The sequence below is a fragment of the Cyprinodon tularosa genome, unplaced genomic scaffold (genome assembly GCF_016077235.1).
Source record: "Cyprinodon tularosa strain WSP-4 unplaced genomic scaffold, ASM1607723v1 ctg30, whole genome shotgun sequence".
NCBI classification, from domain to species: Eukaryota; Metazoa; Chordata; class Actinopteri; order Cyprinodontiformes; family Cyprinodontidae; genus Cyprinodon; species Cyprinodon tularosa.
In genome coordinates this window covers 7,699,264-7,713,721 of record NW_024039008.1, presented here as the reverse complement: position 1 = coordinate 7,713,721, position 14,458 = coordinate 7,699,264, and the positions used below count along the sequence as shown (strand labels likewise).

The 14,458-nt window shown below is 39.8% G+C and overlaps 1 protein-coding gene across 1 annotated transcript in view; it reads right to left on the bottom strand.

The window, feature by feature from the left end:
- Positions 1-14,458, bottom strand: part of LOC119787627 (excitatory amino acid transporter 5-like) — a 75,424-nt gene that overhangs the window by 20,570 nt on the left and 40,396 nt on the right. The window contains exon 3 of the mRNA XM_038291596.1: positions 9,391-9,606. Coding sequence (XP_038147524.1) covers positions 9,391-9,606 — 216 coding nt within the window. The remainder of the gene's footprint in view (positions 1-9,390; positions 9,607-14,458) is intronic.

Here is a 14,458-nt window from a genome sequence, read left to right as displayed (position 1 = left end):
GCAGATTAGACTTCTGCAACCACACTCATCAAGTGTCGTTTGGGTCTGGTCGAACAAGTTTTGCTGAAATGCTTCTGCACAGTCGGTCTAGAATTTCTAGCTACGCACAGCAGTTTCCTGCCAAAGCGCAAGGGAGAGCCGATTCGAGAACTCGCGAGAACTTCGGCGGATGCTCACAAGAACTTTGTTTTGGCAGAGACCTTGGCATCTTTATGTAATTTGTCTGAGGCATCGTACAATTGGTTGTACTTCCGAACCTCCTCGATTAACCTTTCGTCGTGGTTGTCTGTTATTCCTCGGTTTTCACCTAATCGAGAAGGACGACAACACAGAGAGCAGGAAAGGCAATCACAGCTGCTTTTTGTCTGTGCACTTCCGCTTGAAGTCTGCGCAGGTTTGTGCTCGTCCCACGCGTAGCCAGGATGTTTTTGTTGTGCTCAACGATGGTTGCAGAGCCTCTGTGCGGGTGCGTGGTCATGCACAGAGACAGATTTGATGGTTGCAGAGGCGATGTGTCGGAAACAATTGGCCTTTAAACTGCATTTTACAGATCTCATACTCTTAAAGGAAAAGTCTGGTCAGCGACGAAAACCAATGAGTCATTTTTTATACCTAAAAGTAATATGTTTGCACTAATTTAATGAATTTAGTGTTAATCAGTAAAAAATAAAAACAATAATTTTCGTTGCAATCACTGAGTCCAGGAAGGGCAATTTTTGCCGAAATATAGTAACAAAAAAACAAACAAAACAGGTTTACTTCTGCTAAGAAACAACTTCTCTGTGTACAGTACAGGACAAACAGATTTACATCACATGGATGTGTTCTGAAGAATGCGTTCGTCTATTTGAATTAAAGAGTTGAGGTCTTCCAATCTTTTCCAGGGTCACAGCTCTATAAAATCCACCTTGAAATGCAAACTGCTTCTACCGACATCTATAAAAGAATCTCAGGAGCTCAGGGAATTTAATTTGGTTAACCTGACAGAAAGACAAAATCTACAGTTGACTGTTGGTGGATATATAACAAAGCCAGAGAGACAGCAGTGTTAGGCCATGTAAAACCATTTGGGAGTGAATAGATGCTGAGGCAAAGTGCTGGGAAGCTCTGTGGCTAGCTGTGCTCAGCAACTAACAGGTCTTTTAGCTGGATCAGGTACCCAAATGTAGCTACATTAATTTAAACTTTGTGTAAACAAGAGTAAAATGACTGTTGTTCTCTTTGTCTAAAATCTCGTTGATGTTCAATTTGTCCTCATCCGCAATTAGATTTTAATAGAAAGTATTAATGAAACTTTTTGTGTCGCATTCTTAAATATCAGAGCTCAGTCTGTCTCGGAGCGGAGTACTTGATAGAGATATAGGTCATAATAAGTTGAGACCCCAGAAGATATTTGATTCTCATGAAACACCTGAGTGGTGTTGCCCTATGATGAGCAGCAGAGCCAGGGTCCCGAGCAGATCTGGTACCTACAACGTACACTCTCCTCCACATTCCCGGCGAGGCGATGTTCGCGTCAAACTTATCTATTTTCTTCACTTCAAGGCACATACAAACGATTGCCTTTAAAGGCGCACATTGACCAATAAAAATGTTGCTTACATCCATCAGACCAATAGAAATGCATCTTTGCTCGTTACTCCAGAGGAAAGCGGAAGCCCCGCCCCTAAAAGTGAAGAGAATGGCTGTGTCCGAACGTCTGCCCTAACCTCTAGATCCGTCAAAACCTATATAAGGCGGGGTATATAGAACAGACTTTGTAGTACACTGAGTAAACTGGACAGTTGATCACTTCTTTTCACTCCCTGTTGGTCATGTGACTCTCTGCCTGCACCATGTTTTTAGTCGCCGATGTCGGGTAGCGACAGCCATAGGCGACAGGGGGGAGCTGTGACAACAAATCCCATGATGCTTTGCGAGGAGAGCTCTCCTCATAATCATTCCGGGATATATCTACTCGTCTAGTGACCATGGATAATCACTACTTTTCAAGGTGCATTGTGGGAAGTTTCGAATCCACTTCTTTTCATCCACTAGACATTCGGACACTCATCTAAAATGGAGTAACCACTATATAGTGCCCTATATAGTGTTAGGGCGGACATTCGGACACAGCAAATGTGATCTGGAAAATGTAAATTGCAAACAATACATTTAGAAAAAACGTAATTTGAAAAAGAAATACAAAACAAAACTATATATAATCTGTAAAAAAAAAGCATCTTTGCAAAAATAGAAACTGAATTTCTTTTTATTTTTATTAGCTTTCATTTCTAGGCATTTTACATGACCAGTTGTGTTGTTTTACAGCAGAAATCTGTAAAAATGTGTATGATCTGTAATCTGTATCATTATGTAGTGATGCATAAAACCTTTTGTAATCCAAAGTGAGGGCCCAGCATGAGAAGTTTGAAAAGCTCTGATTTAATCCCCCCAACATCCTAACAATTTGACTTCGCTTCAGCATCCTTTAGCTCAGACCATAAAATCAATGAATTAAAACAGAAATGGCAAATTGGTAAAATCGAAATCAGGACTGTTCACAAGAAACATCGTGGGACATTGTTGTTCTGACAGGAATACTAAAAAAACAAACTGAACAGACTGAAAAAAATGACAGAGACAGAAAATAAAGATATCTTTGCTGCAGCTGGAGAAACTAAATTATTTTTATCTGTTCTCCTAGAGTAACTATTATAGAGCTATAAAAAGTAGATTTTGCACAATAAAATTGACATTATCTCAAGAACATAGAGGTCTTAATGAAATAGGTTTCCATGTCTCAGCAGCTGTGTCCAATCCTTTTATTACCACGTGCAACACACAGTGTTCTGATGTAAAGCTGAGCTCTGTTGAACCATAGCAGTGGAAACCTTGGAACGATGAATTTCTAGCAATCCAGTTAATGGGTCTGACTTTGGTAGGTCGGTTTTTATGCCTAAACGTTAAAACAGACGGAGGATTATGGTGTGGGGCTTTTTATTACGACATAGGTCCTCTCTTTTAATTTTTACTAAACAAACACAGAGTAAGAAGCTAAGGCCACCAAACATGGTTGACTTTGGTATGATAGGACTTGCCTGCAGTGGCGGTTCCAGAAAATGCTCAGGACTAGTCAGGCAGGGGCCAATGTGCACTGATGGGTGGCTGAAAACTGATAAGTGCCAAAAACATCTCACGTTGAATCTAAACTGATAAAAAAAAAAACAACAGGAAAATCGAAACGTACAACATCTATATTTTCCAAATAAATCACTGAAGAGAGAGTGGATTTTCATCGGAGTCCTTGCTAATAAAGCTATGGACATATTTATACATTAGTGCCTATATTCTATATTCTCTATCTTTAGAGAGAACTCCAATCCTCCTAGCCCCAATAAAACCTAAAAAAATCATAAAAAAGAAAACATTCTGTATAAGTTATATGGTTGTGAATGATTTATTGCTGCTTTTTGGATTCAGTAATTGGCTAATTTACCAGCCACAAAATGTGAAAGTAGGAAATTCCACATGACGGTATCACTGCTGCCACCATCAGGCTTAGCAGATAACTGCTTGTTCCAGGGGTGTTGAATTAAATCCAAGGAGAAAAACAAATGACCTGGTAGGTGTGGACAGGTGTGACCACCACCCCCCCCCACCCATGCAGCTACATGCGGCTGTAGATTCTCTCCTTTTTGTCTGTTTCTTTGCACTCAGGTCGGCTTTTGTAAGACTGAAGGTGGAACCAACCAAATAATCTACCAGTGATCGGCTACTTTTCCATAAATCCCGCTCCTAAGACGGGCTACTGCTAGCAACATTAGCTAAGCCTCACCAGGCTAAGCGCTGTTCTCTTAAAGAGTTCAAAATTGGTTAATTAAAGTCATCATTAATAATAGGTTATCACTAATGATCGTGTCTTTGAAGGAAGATTAGCAAACAATGTCAATGCATATTTATTTGCAGAGATGTAGTGGGGTCTGTAAAGCTCCCACAATCCTTTGGTAAGACGATCAAATCCAAACAGCTCCAACTCCAAGGAAACGATTTATTATTATTTTTTTGTTTGTTGCTATTTTCAATCCCTTGGGTAAAAGGGATTATTTGCTGCAATTAAGAGTTTTGGGTTGAGAATAATGTAGCTGTGGCAGAGATAACAGAATATAAGTGAACTGGACCTTTAATGTTTACATTATTGGGATGAACCTGTAGTCCAGCTACACTCTGAAACACTCATCAGGCTTGTAAGACTCATATTTACCAAAGAGGAGACAAAGGTTAAGGTTTTAAAAGGGTTGGGAAAAGATGATGAGCTGATGAACCTTAAACATCAACTAGTTTCACACTTTAGAATTTGTAGAGTTGTCAAGGTTTGGTTTTAAGGTTTTTGAGAGGACCCAAATGCAGAAGCTGAGAGCCAGGGGTGAGATCTTTGAAGGTTTAATTAAGGATGACTGGCAGCCAAACAGTAATCCAAAAAAATCCAACTTAAAAACAGGAATCCAAGAAAAACAACAACATAAGAATTAAACACAAACCAAAACTATGGAGACATCAGGGGAAAACAATCATGAGGAGCCAGGGTAGGATGAAGTAAGACGAGGAACAAGCAAAGAGGGACTGCAGAGGGAGTGTATTTATAGCTGACTGAACAAAGGCAGGACTAACGAGCTGATAGGGGGGAGTGGTGGCCTCCCCCTTGGTGGCCTAGTGGTTAGGGCATAGGCCCTTGAATCCTGAGATTGTGAGTTTGATCCCCCACTCCCACAGAGTGCCACTCTGGCTCCCTGAGCAAGACCCTAAACCTCACACTGCTCCCCAGGCACCTCACAATGGCAGCCCACTGCTCCCCAAGGGGATGGGTTAAATCAAGAAGTAATTTCCCTCAGGGATTATTAGAGTATAAAAACAAAAAAATAAATAAAAAATAAGGAGCAGGTGCTACTAGAGCTGATGAAGAAGCCATAGGAAAAGAAAACACAAGGGGGTAACAGAGGACAAAGAAAAACCTAAGAAACTTAAATGAATCCAGACACACCAATAAAGCTAGAAAACAAGGAAAAACCTGGATGAACCTGAAAATTTAGAGAAAAACAACAGAACCAAGATGGTTAGAAGATTAAACCTTAAAATATATAAAATAATCTCAAGGCTTCAGAGCCTCTGTTTGATTGGCTCATCGATCGACATATAAACAGACAGACATCCGGATCAATAGGACGTCACACTCCTCAGATAAATTTATTTCAGTCAATATTTTCACTGCTTTCAAGTTGTGTGTGGCTTAAGATTGCGTTTATTTTATTTTATTATTTTTCTGTATGTAACCACAGAGACACAGGTTGTCTGGTTGCATTTGATCCATCCAGAAACCCAAAAGTCCCATTTAGGGAAGAATGAGAAACAGTGGAGACTGATGGAGGCAATGAAGGAGGACTGTATGCTGGTACAGGAGGAAAAACTGCAGAGGAAGAAGGAAGAACCCACAGACAGCCTTATTAGGTGGTTTAAACTAGCAAACAGGAAGAGGAGAAAATAGTAGAACTCGGGAACAAACGCAGAGGATGAGGCCACAGGATGCCCAATATTGGAGAACATGAGGAAGGAGCAAAAAGATTAGGCAGGAAGTGAGCTTAGGCTATCTGAGGAGAAAAGTCAGTGTATCAGCTGCACATGTGGGCAAGAGAACCCTGCTGCTGGGCTGCAGCACAGACAGCTTCAGAAAGAGAGAGAGGCCTGGATTCAAGTTAAGGAGGCTGGATCACCTACTGTGTTCAAGGAGTGCAAACACCATGCAAATGCATTAAATCAAAGCAAGTTAAAACGTCCAAAAATGAGATTAGTACACAAACACACCATCACAAGAAAAGCAAAGTACAAAGAGTAAACCTGCTGCAAACACATAAATGATGCCAAGATACAAAAAAACATTTACAGGGGAAAAAACATGCAATTCAGGAAAAGCTGCAAACTAGCGCCTCATAACAGAAGCAGTCCTGGCCACTGTTTGTATCCCTCTAGTGGTCAGTAGCTGGTACATGGAGGTTTGTTTGTCAGCATCATTTATGTATTTGCAGGAGGTTTTGTGCCTTTCTATATTGCTGCTTACTGTTTAATGTTATTGCAGTATTTCTCCTTCGTCTATGTTTGTGTATTAGTCTTATTTTTTATTTTGCTGTGAATTCATGCATCGGCCCCCTGTTTGCACCTCTTAGCAACCATGAGCTCTGGCTCCTTTGTCAACTTGCTCCAAAGGTGTCCCTCTCACCTCATGAAAACATATATAAATATTGTTATTTAAATTATATTTCATTGGAAAAAAAGACAGGACAACACTTCTGAAATAACCTGATACCAATATGTTATTTAGTGAGATAGAGAAGCAGCCTGATCAGCCCAGAATATGAATCAGACTTAGAATCAGATTAATTGCCAACCAGGTTTGAACTTACAAGGAATTTGACTTGGTGTTGATGGTGTATAGAATACAGAATCTATAGCTATATACAATATAAAACATACAATATACTATATACAACATATAGTATACAGGTGCTGGTCATAAAATTAGAATATCATGAAAAAGTAGATTGATTTCAGTAATTCCATTTAAAAAGTGAAACTTGTATATTATATTCATACATTACATACAAACTCATATATTTCAGATGTTTATTTTGTTTAATTTTGATGATTACAAATGACAACAAATGAAAATCTCAAATTCATCATATCAGAAAATTAGAATATTGTGAAAAGGTTCAAAATTGATGGCCCCTGGTGCCACACTCTAATCAGCTAATTAACTCAAACCACCTGCAGAAGCCTTTAAATGGTCTTTCAGTCTAGTTCTATAGGCTACACAATCATGGGGAAGACTGCTGACTTGACAGTTGTCCAAAAGACGACCATCGACACCTTGCACAAGGAGGGCAAGACACAAAAGGTCATCGCTAAAGAGGCTGGCTGTTCACAGAGCTCAGTGTCCAAGCACATTAATAGAGAGGCGAAGGGAAGGAAAAGATGTGGTCGAAAAAAGTGTACAAGCAAGAGAGATAACCGCACCCTGGAGAGGATTGTGAAACAAAACCCATTCAAAAATGTGGGGGAGATTCACAAAGAGTGGACTGCAGCTGGAGTGAGTGCTTCAAGAACCACCACACACAGACGTATGAAAGACATGGGTTTCTGCTGTCGCATTCCTTGTGTCAAGCCACTCTTGAACCACAGACAGCGTCAGAAGCGTCTTGCCTGGGCTAAAGAGAAACAGGACTGGACTGCTGGTGAGTGGTCCAAAGTCATGTTCTCTGATGAAAGTAAATTTTGCATTTCCTTTGGAAATCAAGGTCCCAGAGTCTGGAGGAAAAGAAGAGAGGCACTTCATCCACGTTGCTTGAAGTCCAGTGTAAAGTTTCCACAGTCAGTGATGGTTTGGGGTGCCATGTCATCTGCTGGTGTTGGTCCATTGTGTTTTCTGAGGTCCAGGGTCAACGCAGCCACATACCAGGAAGTTTTAGAGCACTTCATGCTTCCTGCAGCTGACCAACTTTTTGGAGATGCAGATTTCATTTTCCAACAGGACTTGGCACCTGCACACAGTGCCAAAGCTACCAGTACCTGGTTGAAGGACCATGGTATCCCTGTTCTTAATTGGCCAGCAAACTCTCCTGACCTTAACCCCATAGAAAATCTATGGGGTATTGTGAAGAAGAAGATGCAATACACCAGACCCAACAATTCAGAAGAGCTAAAAGCCACTATTAGAGCAACCTGGGCTATCATAACACCTGAGCAGTGCCACAGACTGGTCGACTCCATGCCACGCCGCATTGCTGCAGTAATACAGGCCAAAGGAGGCCCAACTAAATACTGAGTGCTGTACATGCTCATACTTTTCATGTTCATACTTTTCAGTTGGCCAACATTTCTATAAATCCTTTGTTTTTATTGGTCTTCAGTAATATTCTAATTTTCTGATATGATGAATTTGAGATTTTCATTTGTTGTCATTTGTAATCATCAAAATTAAACAAAATAAACATCTGAAATATATGAGTTTGTATGTAATGTATGAATATAATATACAAGTTTCACTTTTTAAATGGAATTACTGAAATCAATCTACTTTTTCATGATATTCTAATTTTATGACCAGCACCTGTATAGCCATATGTTATATGAATATGAATCCAGATTCTAAAACAGTTTGTTAACTAAGGAATTAAATGATAAGATATGTGTAATTGTAGGACAAAATGAACATATTTTTTAATCACTCCTCCTCCAGACGACCAGTCTGAGCAGAAATGTGGTAAAACAGGAGCAGAAAAGGAGAGGGCTCTGTTCTCCCTTGATGGATTAATAAGCAGGAGGAGAAAGCTGAGGAGGAGCTATTAATAACTGACCATTCAGCCAGGTTTGTGTTATGCCACGACCTAGCTGCTAGCTAAAGCCTTTGCTGGTATCTAAAGCCTCTCATCGTTATACAGAGGGAAGAAAAGTGCTTGGTAAATGGAAATTTAGAAATAAAAAGTTTTGTGAATGGAGGTATTGAAAAATATGCAATATTTCAATATCAATCAATTGGTACTAATGGAGAGGGGCATAGGTGTCACTCTGTTGGACAATGAGAGGAGGTCAGAGCACCAGGAGAGAACGCTACATCCACAGAAAGAAAAGGCCTCTCCACTAAAGGAGAGCACAGGCTCCTATCCAAACCCAAGGTCCTTCTGCTGAGAAGCAGCAGAGCTAAACACTGTGCAGCAATTAAACAGCCTTCCTGAATTCTGTCAGAATGTAGAGAGATCCGGTTTCTTTGGAATAAAATAAATGTGGAGCAGATGTTCCCTCTACTCTATCACTAGGGTTCTAAGGGCAGAATGGTTGGCAGCTTGGTAAGGTGCGCCCTGCCCAGAGGAGCATTCTGACGGGACAGTGGAGGCAATTTGAACCAAACGGACAACTTTCTAAAAGGAAAACCACTTTCCTGTCACCGTAAATGCTTATCTGTGCACTAGTGATCGTACAAACCAGTGCATATGATAGTGCTCAGTCCTTAAATTACCTGTCTGCCTGACATAAGGGTGAGACGTAGTACTTTAAAACACACCAAAGTGGTTCACATGCAGCAGTTAGCAGATGTTTTTTTGTCTGAGAATCCTAATTTTCTGCTGCCCTGCCAAGCACAGCTTGTTCTCTGCTTTTTATCCCTCCTGATGTGAATTAATCACACAACCAACAGGAGGGCTTTTCACCGGGTCAGGATAGCGGAACAAAACCAGCTCTTATGTCTGATTTAGTCACACTCAAACTTTTGCAGAGGTTTCCTGCATACCAGGAAGGAACACACATCTCTGCTCTTATTCGAGCATTGACGTCGGTATGAAGCCAAGACAGTCAGGATCTTACCGGATTAGATCCAGCAGAGCGTCAGCAGAACTCATGATATGCTTGCTGCTGTCCTCAGAGTCCTCTTTCTGGGCAGCACCGCCTGGGTGGATAATGGACACCATCATGATCCCCACGATCACAGCCACAAACGTGGTCCACAAATAATATGAGACCGTGATCAAGCCGAGCCGACTGGAACACTTGGCATCGAGAGCGGCCAGGCCGGACATCAAACTGGGAAAAAGAAGAAGGAAGATTTGATCAAACGTAATGATCTAAATAACAATAATGACCATTTTAAGCAGATCTTTATTTATCTTATTTAATATATATATAAAATATATAATAAATATATTACATAAACTGAATTGAAAATATACATATACATATGTATTTTCTTTTTACAATATGTGTTCTTTGCTCACAACAACAAAGTTAATTGCATACACAAGAACTTTGCTTTTAAATGTAATCTTTAGGAAGCAAAACACTATTTCAGCCTTATATCCCAATATTATACGTTTTATTCTTTGTTAAAATTCACTGAGTGACAGTTTCAATTAAGAAAATACAGCTTTCTTAAGCCTGTGTTGTGAGGGAAGACTGTTGTTGTTGATAGAAAACCCATTAGAATATTCACCAGATGCTGATGAGTTCATGCAGTTAATTTATTGCTTTTTGTGATGGGGAATAAATGACGTCAGGTTTCCTGGAAATGTTTTCAAATACTTTCAGTTACTAATTCAAACTCTTTATATTTCATCCCAGTAGAATAAAGAGCTATTCTCCCCTATAAAGATGCAGATAGATGGACATGAGATTAGTTTTGCTCTGCTGGTCTGCAGGGCTCAGAGTTGGAGATAAGGGGGCGGAGGACGTCTAAACAGCCAGCAGGGAGTCCAGAGAGAATTGGCTGACTCACTCCGACAGGAGTCTGTTGGGGTTATTTGGTCATCTAATTAATAGGATTCCTCGACGTAAGCTAACACTATTTCAACAAAATTTTATCACAAAACATCAGAAGAAAATATGGAGCAGAATATTATTAATATAAGAATATAAGTTCTACATTTACAGACAAAAACAACAACAAAAAAACAAACATAGTATATAAATAAAACATAAGTAAAAAGAAAAGTATGAGTATAAAATAAAATAAGTATTCACTTCTGGTTACCATGCCAACGTTGACCCCAAATGATTGTGCACTAATAGGAAACAGAGCTCAGGCTTTGTCAGATCCTATGATAGAGTAAAGAAATGGCTTCTTCTTTGTGTTACGTTTCTCAGATTCAATGCAAGAAAAAAAAAAAACAAGCAAAGTGAGGATGAACACTGATGCTTTTAAGTGTTGTAGCAGAATTAAAGTAGCAACTGGGTCATAACTGCTCTTTTAAGTCTTTGCTGAATTGTCTTGCGCATATTAAACAACGGCTCAGTGCAAAATCCCTGCAACTAAACTCGGATAAAACAGAGGTGCTGATGATTGCCCCTGATGAGGCTATTCCAGGTATCCACCAGTATCCGGCCGACTTCAGTTTGTCTGCTAAACCAAGACTTCGAAACCTGGGCATTATTTTTGACAAAACATATAGGGTCTTTGCTCAGGGACCCACAGTGGCAGTCTGTGGGAGTGGGCCTTGAACCCAGAATCTCAGGATTCCAAGCTCTATGCCCTAACCACTAGGCTGCCAGTATAGCGCACTATATAGCCGTTACGCCATTTTATATGTGTGCGAACATCTAATGGATAAAAAGGCAGTAGGATTAAAATAGTTTGCAAGCAGTTTGCAAGAGCTCTCCTCGCAAAGCATCATGGGATTTATTTTGGGGGGTGAGAGAGAACAAAGATGCACCATGATAGGAGCCCGAGTCACATGATCAACGGGGAGCAAAAATTAATGATAATCTGTCAGAACGGCCGCTGAGTGCACTATAAACTTCCCTATATAGTCTCTGTTCTACATAGAGGTTGAGAATTAGTGGTTAAGGCGGACGTTCGGATACAGCCAGACATTTACATTTCTATTCATTTCTGAATCTGTATGCATAGGACACTAAAAAAACGGTGTTGAGAGTAGCTTGTGCAGTGTGTCTATTTTAAATAAAACTGATTGTATGAGTACTTATTATGTCTCTTGCACTTTTGTCAGATTTCAGACTTGATAATAAATTACTCAATAAAGACCAGCTTCTATTTCATCTATTATTCATCATAGGTGGGGGAGATTCACCACCTTCTGATTAATGCAGGGAAAACCAAGGAGCTAGTGGTGGAGTTCCGCAGAAGCAGATCCACCCCATTGAAAGCGGTGAACATCCAGGGAACGGATATTGAGATAATGGGTTCTTATAAGTCAGTCTCTAACGTTCTGCTTTTTCTCAGAGTAGCTTTGCCTCGTCTGTTCCTGTTTGGCTGTGACGCCATACTGGAGAGAAATATCAGCTGGGCTGCTGCCATCAACACCCTTGTTTATAGATGCTGGAGATCGGCCTGTTTTCCAGTGTGGTCCTGTTTCTCTGACCGTGACTGAGTGGATGTGCTCTCTTCGTCCTCTGACATGGGAGCTGGCTCGGAGCTCGTCTGCCTGGCTGTGTGTTTCCTGGACAGGGCCACCTTTTACAGCTGCTTTTTATATGCTGCTTCTGTCTCCTTGAACCCCAGTTGGCCTCAGCAGATGGCCGCTCACACTGAGCCTGGTTCTGCTGGAGGTTTCTTCCTGTTAAAAGGGAGTTTTTCCTCTCCACTGTCACTACAAGCATGCTTAGTGAGAGGGATTGTATTTGAGTCAATGAATCAATGGAATCAACTGGTTTTCCTTAGATAGAAAACTTTGAATCAATTTGACTGGGTGATCTGGTTGAACTGTAAAGTGCCTTGAGATGACTTGTGTTGTGAATTTGGCGCTATATAAATAAACTGAATTGAATTGAATCATAAGTACCAAGTTGTTCACCTGAATAACAAACTGGACTGGACACACAACACTGAGGCTCTGTATAAGAAAGGTCAGCGCAAACTCTTTCTGCTGAGGAGACTGAGGTCTTCTGGAGTGCAGGGAGCGCTCCTAAAGACCTTCTATGACTCTGTTGTGGCATCAGCCATCTTTTATGTCTTATCTGTAGCTGAGAGAAAGCAGCTGGATAAGCTGATCAGGAAGGTCAGCTCTGTGATCCGATGCCCTCAGGACTCAGTGCAGAAAGTGGGAAACAAAAGTGTCCACCTAAGTTAACATCTCTGTTGGATAATGTCTCCCACCCCATGCATGAAGCTGGTGCTGAACTGGACAGCTCCTTCAGTGACAGACTGCAGCACCCTAAATGCACCAGGGAGCGTTATCACAGATCCTTCCTCCCAGCAGCTGTAATACTTTATAACCACATTTGTTCCCAACAACCTCAATAAGTTGTTACATTCATGCTGATTTTGCACATTTTCTATCTTAGTCAGTTAAATAACATGCTGCTGTCATTTTGCACATCTCTGATGTTGCTGCTATTTTCTAATATCCACTACTTGCTTATTTATTCTCAAGGTTCACAGTTTATATTGTTAAAACACTTTACAGTACAGAATTTTATTTGTTTATCTATTAACTCTTCACTATTATGTTATTCTTATAGATTTTCAAAGGTCCATATTTCTGTGACCATTTATTTTTTCTATAATTGTTTTGCTGCTGTAAACACCAGAATTTTCCCATTGTGGGACAATAAAGGGATTTTCTATTCTATTCTATTCTATTAGTAAGCTGGTAATTAGATGGTTTTGAACTAATGCTAGCTTAATAATTTTAGTTTGTGGTGTAAATTCATAGCTGGGGCTGGTTAAACATTTTAGTGACAACAAGAGTTTGAGAGAAAGTGTCTTTCACGACACACACATCCTTCTTTTCCAAATTTCCTAATTTCCATATATATGGTAAGGTTAGTGATCCTTTTACCAATCGACTTCAAAACCAATCTAACTTCTATAAATAATGGATTCTTTTAGACATTTTAACCGTTGTTCTTTATTGTAAAAATAACAGCACACATCTAGAGCTTTCATTACTGATGGCAAAGGTTACATTTCCTTAGAGTCAAAGCTTTAATAAAGTCTTTTTGCACTGAGGCATGAATAACATTTCTATCAACAAGGAGAACTTATCTGCTGTGAGCTCCAATTCCATTTTAATTACATAAGAAAGAAACAAGATTGCTGTTCTACTGAAAACAAAACATACTGTGGCCTTGTTTTGCTCTCCGTTCACGCAACATATTATTTTCCTGTCACGATTCAATGCGGCTTCATTATTAACACCAGGGTCCATTTCTGTCCCTTCCTCATGTCCCTGGGATCCAGCTGCTAGTCTTATTAAAGAGCAACTCATTAATTTGTCCAATAGACAATTTCTATTTTTAGGAAGCTGCAGCTCTGATAACATGAATTTAAAGCATTTTTCACAGGTAATAAAAACATGAATCTATATGATATTTTCCATTATCTTTACACTTATGAATTTAATTATGCAAAGACTTCCCTCAAGCCAATTTGTACAGAAGAGGAATAGGGCCACCGGAAAAAAAACAACAACTTATTTTTGAATTTTATTTCAGTTTAATATGGGAAAAAAAAGTCAGAACTCTGACAATTTTGACTTTTTTCTCAGAATTTTGACTTTCATCTCAGATATGTGGATCTGAATCTTAAAGGGCGCCATGAAGGAAGAGATGTGGAGCACTCAGCTTCACCGACAAAGATCTGAGTTGTTTGGGAGGGCCAGCAACACAGTGGTGAAAAATGACGAAATTAGGCGACTTTTTACGTGTCCGAGGGGTCCCTGGTGATTGCAATATTGGAAGAGCAGAAGGTGATTAAAACAAGAGAGCTAATTTAGTCTATAGACAAGGCTAGGGCCTGATGCTAACATGTTTGTTAGCTGTCAGAATTTAGTCAGAATTCTGAGATTAAAGTCGGATTTCTGACTTTTTTTCATATATTAAACTGAAATAATATTTTAAAAAATCAGTTACCTTTTTTTTCCCCCAGTGGCCCTTATCCTCTTCTGTATATTTATATATTTCAAAAGCTTTCAAAACTTTC